Genomic DNA, 9,071 nt, shown 5'->3' on the forward strand with positions numbered 1-9,071 from the left:
GTTCTTTGTGATTCTTTAATACAAAATGTCACACGAGCAGAACAGAGCTAAAGGTATCCTAAGTCCAGCTTGCACAAATTCTATAACATATTTGAAGAAAAAGAAATCATTAGGAGCAGAAGAATAAAAGGAAAATTTTGAAATGAACCGAGTTATTGTTCAGAAAAGCCATTTTAACAAAGGAAAATCTTATTCACCTTAAAAACTTTTCCTTAATATCATGTTAACAAATCCTTCATCATCATGAATATATTCTGATTTAAAGAAAGTATAAAATTCTTCAAAGATAGTTTAGCACTAACCTTTTCCAAGGATTTCTTTCTCTTTTTCTTTTTTCCAGAAATCCCATTATAGATAATTGAGTGGCTCTACAGAATATACTTGCAAAGTAACATCCTAGTATTTGCACTAATACCCAGGCAGTCAAGAAAGATCTTTTTGTTTGGCTAGTGTTTCTAAACTAAGGGGGGGGGGGAGAGGTATGTGAATGTGTTCTGTATGTGTGTGTGGGGGGGAGGGGGGCCCTACTATTTTTCAAATGCTCCAATAAAACAAATGCTAAAAAAAGAGCTTGTGACTTAGGCCCCAAGTTCAGTTCTGCCAGGAATGGAAAAAACAGTCAACAGAGCTCTAACCTCCTTTCTCTCTTGACTATACAATGGTTTTCAAAGAGGTTTAGTCCTACTATGAAAGACTCACGTTAAGACACTGGAAGGGTCTAATAGAGAATGAACACCAGGCATTGAATAAACCAGGGAGATGATGACCTTTTGCCCCTTCTGATGAGAGCCCAGCACATCCTGTAGCAAAGGAAGAGAAACAAGCTGGTATGCACCAGGTGCTGCAAAACCCTTGCCTCTGGGTTTCTCCCACACTCTGTTCCTTAAACAGTTTAAAACTGAAACATGACTTAAATAGTATTAGGGAGCGAGAGAAAAGTACAATTCCTGGAACCGACTGTTCCACTGTCCCTTAATCTTTTGTTCTCCATATTGTTGGAGTCCTGCAGCATGCAGCACACGTTCCACCAGCAACAGGCAAGACAATGGATTTAGCAGTGGCTGGACAATTAGTCCCAATTAGGCCTATTTCTCAGCTGAATGTAAAGGGGTAGTGGGGTGAGGTGTGGGGGGAAAACTACAGAAATTTTAAAGAAATATTTCATCATGGAGGCAAACAATGCAACGTGAAGCAAATTGAACCAGGGGTCAGAAGACTCTGCCAAAAGTCACTGTGTGGCAGTAGGCAAATACCTTAACCTCTCTGTTGTCCACAAAATGTGGGCAACCAACCACCACCCCTTAGATCTGACGATCTCAAGTGAAATTATGGTTGAAAGTCCTCTGAAAACTGAAAAGGTTACACAGATGTAGAGTATTCCTCTGAGCTGTACTTGGAACCACAGATACCAATCTGTTTTACGAATCACATAACTTTTATTCTCCCTGACAGAAGTCATTAGTGACTTTCTTATTTTACTTCTATTTTCTTGACTGATAATTTTTTTTTGGTTCACGAGTGATACTTACATATGTACATGTGGCGGCTGGAATCTGCTCTGGTTGATGTTGTAGTGTGTGAATGCCTGGGTGGGGTTTGAGCTGTACTCATCCACCGTTATGGTAACTTTGCCTTGAGAAGGAATCCCATGAGCCATCCTTCCTCCCTATAGGCATGAGCAATTCACAACTTTCCGGAGCAAAGGATGGAAGCAGGCATGGTGTGTTTCAGCCAACCGCTGAACCCAAGGATCTACACATCAATACCACTGTGCGTTTCTGAAAAAAAAAAAAAATTATAAAATGAGAACAAAGAAAAAGAAGGTGTTTAAGAAACGTCAGCTAGGACACCGGGATGTGCAATTGGCTCAAGAAAAATCTTAATATGTGTTGTTGCCTCGTGGATACAACCTTTTCCAACCCTCACCCTGCAGGTACTTCAGAGTGGACACTGCAGTCCATCTAACACTGCTGGCTGCTAGCAAATCACTTCAGCGGTGTTCAAACTAAGATTTCCTCTTTAATTATAATTATGGCACTTAACATGAATTACGGAAGGGGCATATCCACAGTTGCCATGGTGTCTAACTATAAATGGTTTGTGCTCGAAGTGGAGAATCTTCCAAACCTTCCCTGCTAATTGGAATGTTTGGTCTGTACAGAGTTGATGTCATAGAATAATTTGAAATCTCAATGCTTAACACAGTCATATAACACAATGACCAGTGTAAATTTAAAATGCTGCACTTATAGGGGCGCCTGGGTGGCTTAGTCGGTTAGGCATCTGACTCTTGGTTTCAGCTCAGGTCAGGATCTTACAGTTTGTGGGTTTGAGCCCTTTGTCGGGCTCCGTGCTGACAGTGTGGAGCCTGAGCACTCCTGCTCTCTCTCTCTTTCACAAAAAATAAAATAAAATAAATAAATAAAATAAAATAAAATAAAATAAAATGCTACACTTACAATAGATACCAGTGTGTAATTATAATACATAATATGTGCATGTTACACATAATTTTTTCTTTCACAAGCAGTTCCCCACAAACGTAGGTGCTCAACGCCTGGTATACATATGTACTCCACTCTGGCCAAGAATCTTATGGTAAGGCAAATCGTTCTTGCTAAATGTAATATAATTTCTTTAAACACTCGAGTCACGTGGGGGAAAGTTAAACACATTTAGGCTTGGACCACGACTCTGGATGCATTCATTACAGCCCCTCTTAAGAGCCCAAAGAGAACACTGAAGGGGGGCAGCCATTACATCCACCATCTCATTCTGGCTTGGTGCTGTATAATTCTCAGTAGTTGGTTTCATTCTTTCAAAATTTCCATTAGTTTTTATTATTTTTATAAGTGTCAGTATATTATTTGCTGTGCCGGCTTCACAAATGAGGATGTTTATTTCTACAGTAGGTATGCAAAGACTGAGAGAGCAGATCCCTGCATTGAGGCTATTAAAATTGATCAATGCAATAGAGAAGAAGCGGGGAGCATGCTCCTTGAGTAACACTTGGGCGTAACCCACGTTCTTACTTTAAGCGCTCCACATCAGAATATGTTTGCCATGTGCCCCATTAAGCTCCGGGAATCTTAACTGCTATCTCAAATAAAAAATATTTAGAAAAATAAGATTAGATTTAAATTTGGCATGAAACACCTTAAATATCAAGCAAAAGGCAGATGGCCTGCCATAGGCCATTTATTTTATTATTTTACAACCCGGGGGTTGTGTAGTCCTCCATATGCTAGCTGGGCTAAGAAATTCCACAGTGTTCCACTCAAATCATTGCCTTCTTCATATTAGCAAAGCAAGCTAAATAACACCCACCTTGCCTTCGTTCCTAATGCACAAGGCCACTGCCAAAAGATGAATCCCTGGTGTTCTGGCATTTTAAACAAAGTGTCACTTTGGGTTCTCTTTCTTCTTCCTGACTTCATGGGAGGTAGAAGTCCTTTAAGCACCAGATGATAGACAACCAGGCCAGTAGGATTAACTAAATTAAAATCTTTCCCTGCTCCTTTGATGCAAGATATCTATGAAGAACTGCTTACAAATCATAATGTAGCAGTTTTCATACCAAGTTTGCAGCTGTTTCCTTAATTTCCCCCACAATTATATTTTACTGTTATTTTGCATAACAGTAAAACACAACACCTGCTTCAAATTGCAGTCCTGTTCTAAGTACTGTAATTCTCTTTTGAGACACAAAGTACCGAGACACTACTGAAGCGCAAAACTGCATAATTGCGCCACGCTGAAAAGTAAATACAAATGAAAACATCTTCCTGTTATAGAAATGACTGTCATTAAAAAGAATGTTAGCCATCAAAGCACAGAGGGAAAAAAATACGCATTTTCAGACTGCAAGAACTTAGTGTTTGCATAAATTAAAGAGTGGTGTAAAAATTACATGGCAATTCTTATGTTCCTGCCATCAATGTCTATTGTGTGAAATACAAGAGCATTAAGAAGCAAAGGAAACAAAATTCATGTCTACACCACTGTGACCTCTCAGTCACAATCTCTGCACTCTGTGCCACAACCAGTTTAAATATTTCTGGAGCAAACTCACTAATTAAGCTAAGCAAAACGGCCTCGAGATAAAATTTACACACCTATTATGTAAATATCTAGGCAATGACTTATAGTAGTTAGCATTAGACCCTCCCATTTGAAGCAGAGAAGAGAACTTAGAAGGTGATCAACTCACAGTCCTAAACAGTCCACTCGACCCTAAAGTCCAACTAGGATTGCCTTTTCTATCAAGTGAACATCTGTACCTCTTCGCACCTTTGCCCCAGCAAGACAAATAGAATATCTTTTCATCAGCAAGCACAGGCCCCTGTAACTCTGACGGGCTAAATGGGTGGCTGGCATCTCATTTGAATTCATCTTTACCATGTTCCCTTTCAAATGTTTTATCGAAAGAGTGCACCTGCAGTGTCTACCTTCTTTAATCTGGAGTCCTTTGAAGAAACTGTCAGACTGAGGCAGAGAGCTTCAAAACTTTCACAGGAACCTTTACAGACAAGTCAAGAAAAGGCGTACTCTTTAAAATATTGTGTTCACCCCTACTCGCATCACAAAATGAACACATCCTAAGATATTAAACACCAACACACAGAAGACTTTTTTTTCCCCTAGCAAACTCTCAGAAAGAGGGGACAATGGCCCCTCCTTTGACCTGAGAAATTTGGGAAAAGCTTGAAACAAAGTAGAATGATACATGGTCTAAAACTATCCAGAAGTTGATTCACCTTGCTTCACATATGTAAGCAATAAAACCTTCCAAATGATCAGATTTTGGAGCATCTCATCCTCCTTACACATACATCACTTTTTACATATAATATCTAAAGAGAGCAGTATTCTTTTTTTTTTCTTAATTTTCATTTTATACTTCAGCACATTTACTCCACAAAACAAAAGAACCTGGTACTAAATGCCAGGAATCCTAAAGAAAAATCTAAAAGGGACTGACATTGCCAAACATTCATGTTGGTTGGTGCTAGTTTGATTTTCTCCTTAAAAAAAAAAAATCATGTGGGCTCATTTTGCATTTCCTAGACAGCAATCACGTCTGGGTCCCTTAAGCTGTGCAACTTGAAATGTTCTTTTTCAGGAATCTAGTTGGAAAACCTTTTAAAGTCGGCTGGCAATGAAAGGATTAAAAGCTGGGGAATTAAATAACTGTCTCCACCTCCTAGACACCAGAAGTCCAATTTACCAAAAGTTTCAAAGCAACAACTCATGACCTCTCTACCGGAGCCCGCACCGCACAGCCTATGAGAAAGGAGCCCGTGATTTCCTCCTTTAAACAAGGATGCTCCTTTTATTCACTAGCCCTAAGAAGATCGCCCGACCGCCTGGCCGGACTTTGGAACTCGCCTGCTCCAACTCCGCCAAATTTCGCTCTCTCCTCCCACTGCCGAACGGATCGAGCGCTTTCTCAACTCACGCCCCTACTCTTTTATGCCCACCTCCAGTTACTCATCCCTGTATCCCGGAGCGATGCCCACAAGCCTTCTCAGAGGCGTCTCCGCCAGGGTTTTGGGAGGGATGCACAAAGTTCCACGTGCCTCTGTCCACAGAGCGCCCTCCCTCCCGCCGCACTTACACCTGAACTTGTCTCCAGCACTGCGGACACCAGCCTGGCACATTCTTTCGGAGAGAAAGGGCAGGACTTTTCTCCTGCGCCTCTGGCAACGCGTGGAGCCTATATATGGTGGGGCGGGGGGCGCGGAATTCTCTACTTTGGATTGGTTTGTTTGTTTTAAATCTAGGGTGGGCAGTTGCGGGGGGAGGGTGTCCTTCAGCAACTACACACACACACACACACACACACACACACACTCTCTCTCTCTCTCTCTCTCTCTCTCTCTCTCTCGCCCTGCCCTCCCGGCTCACGGCCGGCTCCTCCGGGCGACAGCTCCCCCTTCCTTCCTGGAGCACCAGCTCGCCTTACTCGCTCAGTCCCCCGTTGCCACCACCGTCGCCTCCGCTGCTGCCGCCGCTGCTGGCACTGTTGGAGCTGGCGCTCGCGGCCCTGGGCTCCGCTGGGCGCCTGTCTTTCTTTCTCTCTCTCTCCCCCAGCCCCAGATTGATTGATGACCACCGGCGGCCAATGGCTCTGACACCGCGCCATCCTCGCTCGAGCATCACAGCCCCACGCCCCCGACGTCAGCCTCGCGGGCGCATTGGCATCCCCGAACCCTCAGAGCGGAGCCGGCGCCCGGAGCCGTCACCGCCGCCTCCCTGCTCTCTGCCCCGGCGCTGCCGGGCTGCTTTCCTGGAGCGGCAGAGAAAGGAAGGGAGGGAGCCAGCAAGCGTTGGAAGGGGGTGTGGAGGCTACGGATTTCCCCCCCTCTTTAGAAATCTTTTCTTTGCCTTAAAGTTTTGTTTGTTTTTTTCCACCCCGACCTGTTTGTGTTTGTTCGCAGCATCTCAAATCAATTACACATTTTTCATGACCCGCATTTACACTTAATTTGGGGGTATGTTGGGGGGTGGGTGGGTGGATAGTAAATGTTCTATAAATCTGCCCCACCGGGGCATCCTTAAATTCTCTTCTTGTTGGTGGATTCTAACTCCCTTCCCAATCTCCAGAAAAAAATGCCCCTTCACCTCCTAGGCCGCAAAACCCCGGAATTCAAAGGCTTTACAAAGATAACCCTGTTCCGTGCAAATAGGCAAAGAAACTCCTGCCTCTCTGGAGAAGAAACCGGGCGGCAACGGTTACTTTTTCTCGTCGCTCGTCCCCCGCCGCCCGGCCCGGGTCGCCGACTCGCTCCGCAGGCGGCGATCGTGGAGACCGGAGGCGGCAGGGGACAGCGAGGTTGGGGCGCGGGGACAGGGTGAGAAAAAGCCCCGCGCGAGAGCGGCGCGCGCGCGGGCGGCCCCGGGGGCGGCCGCGGAGCGCAGACCCAGCACAAAGCTGCGCGGCGCCTTCCCGGCCACCGCACCTCGCTCGGGCCGCGGCGGGCGCCCGGGGCTCGGGCCAACACAATGCACCCGGGCCTAGGCCGGGGCGGTTCGAACACATCACCCCGGGACTTTCTAGTAAACAGCTCGCCTAGTCCTCGTCCCCACCCCCATCCCAGCCGCCTGGCTTTCGCTGATGCCCCTCGCGGACACCCCCTTCACCCCTGCAGAGAAATCCCGGCGAAGAAGGGAGCGGGAGGTGGGGACCCTGGGAGGTCGGGGGCTGAGGACTGGGGGCGGCAAGGGGGGGAGGGGAGATGAGCAGAGGGGCGAGATGGGGAGTGAGAGGGCGACAGCTCCTGAAAAAGAATTCGCTTTCGCTCTGGGGTAGAAAATACGCCCTCCTCGGGTTCCGAATTGCCCGGGAAGCGCCAGCTTGTGCGAATGTCAGGAGCACCGGGGCAGCCGCGGTCCGCAGCCTCCGAGCCCCTCGCACGCGCCTCTGACAAGGCACCTCTCACCCGGGCTCCGCTTTGTGTGTGCATTTTTTTTCCCTTCCTCTCGCGCGCGGCACCGGGCGCCCGGCCGCCTCCTCCCCCTCCCCCGCCCTCCGCCTCCCTTCCCGGGGCGGATTACCTTTCCCGGGCTGCGCTCCGGGTCCCGGGGATGCCTTCAGCGCCCAACGAGCAGGCGATCCATCGCGGAGCGGCCGGAGCCGGCGGGAGGCGCGCGGGGGGCGAGCGGGGGCGACGAGGGGCGCGGGCGGGCCAGAACCTTCGACCCCGGAGGTCCCGCCGCGGGCAGGGGCGGGGGACCTGGGGGCGCGGCACGAGAGGGAGGGGGGGGGGGGTGGAGAAAGGACCGGAGCAGCCTCGATCTGGGGAGAGAGCGAGCGAGGGGGCGAGGAGAGGGAGCGAGGGCGCGGCGAGCCAGAGGGAGCGCGAGCGGTGCAGTGACAGGGACTGCCACTGGGGTCAAAGGAGCACAGCTCCAGGAAGCAGGGCGGCTGAGGCGCCGCTCCGTGCGCGCTCCCCGGCGGGACCCCGCGCCCTCGCGCGCCCCTCCTGCAGCCCCGGCCCGCTGGAACCCGCACTGGCGCCCCGAGGCCCCGGGGTTGCAAGAGGAGGAGGGAGCTGAGGGCGAGGCCGGCAGCCTGCTGGTGCTCTCGGGTCAAGCAGGCAGCAGGAAGCAGAGCTGCAAGTTCATCACCAGGAGTGTGATCAGCGTAAAAATCATAGGGGACTGGGGAGGGGGGTGGCTACGGAGCCCCAGAAAAATAAAGGGAGTTTTCCCTCCAAATGGGCGTCTTCTGCAAAGAGAACACCCAGGCCCCCCCTTCATCCACCGACCTGCCTGGCGCTGTCTGGAGTCCTGGCACAGCTCCAGGGCGCCGAGCTCCCTGCGGGGGCAAGGGGACCGGCTTGGGCACTGGGCTCAGACCAAGGAAGGCGACCCTGGGTCCCCTCCCATCTGCTGAGCTTAGGCTTCCCGGGGGTAGAGCCGTGCTCCCTTTCCTCAAGCCTTTCAACTCGCCAGATTCACACACACACACACACACACACACACACACACACACACACCTTTCTCTCTGCAATGTTGTTCCTGAGAAAGAAAAGGCCAACCCAGTTGATAATTTTTTTTCACCTCCACGAATTAACGCAGGTTCAAAATAGGGAGGTGAGGAGGGGCAAAGACTAATTGTTTCCATTTTTGTCTTAGGGGCACATATTCCCCAAACAAGAAGCACTTCAAAAACATTTTAAAAATCAAAGTTTGTCCTCTGTTTTCTGCTACTTTGGATAACGGGGGGGGGGGGGGGGGGAAGACTTTCAGAATTGTATGCAAACAACCTAATAAAAGGAAAAGCCGCTGAAATGCTAAAAGACGACAAGGAAGAGAAGGCTTTTAGAAAACTTGGTTGGGGCTGTCTGCAAAAGATGAGGTGGCCCTGTGATGTTCCGCTCTTGTCAGAACTGAAGGATTTGGACTGCAACCAGATCAAATTCCTTTCCAGGAGTCAGACCCAAAGATATTGGCATTGTCCAAAGGGAAATCCAATGGATGTGTGCGTGAGAGAGAGAAGTGTGCTAAGTATACTATTTGACAACTGACTAGACATCCTGGCCGAAATTATATCCCCTAAAAATAAA

The 9,071-nt window shown here is 48.5% G+C and overlaps 1 protein-coding gene across 5 annotated transcripts in view; it reads right to left on the bottom strand.

Moving 5' to 3' along the window:
• Window positions 1-8,433, bottom strand: part of MPPED2 (metallophosphoesterase domain containing 2) — a 176,007-nt gene extending 167,574 nt beyond the window's left edge. For 3 of the 5 annotated variants that reach the window (XR_007145029.1, XR_007145028.1, XM_047824191.1), the window contains exons 1-2: window positions 7,558-8,433; window positions 1,530-1,778 (exon numbers count right to left, since the gene is read on the bottom strand). Coding sequence is in view for 3 of the 5 variants with exons in the window: in XM_047824191.1 (XP_047680147.1) it covers window positions 1,530-1,657 (128 nt within the window). In the remaining 2 variants the exon portion in view is untranslated. The remainder of the gene's footprint in view (window positions 1-1,529; window positions 1,779-7,557) is intronic. The other 2 variants (XM_047824193.1, XM_047824192.1) reach the window with 2 other exon arrangements.
• Window positions 8,434-9,071: the final 638 nt, after the last annotated feature.

The sequence above is a fragment of the Prionailurus viverrinus genome, chromosome D1 (assembly GCF_022837055.1).
Source record: "Prionailurus viverrinus isolate Anna chromosome D1, UM_Priviv_1.0, whole genome shotgun sequence".
Classification (NCBI taxonomy): domain Eukaryota; kingdom Metazoa; phylum Chordata; class Mammalia; order Carnivora; family Felidae; genus Prionailurus; species Prionailurus viverrinus.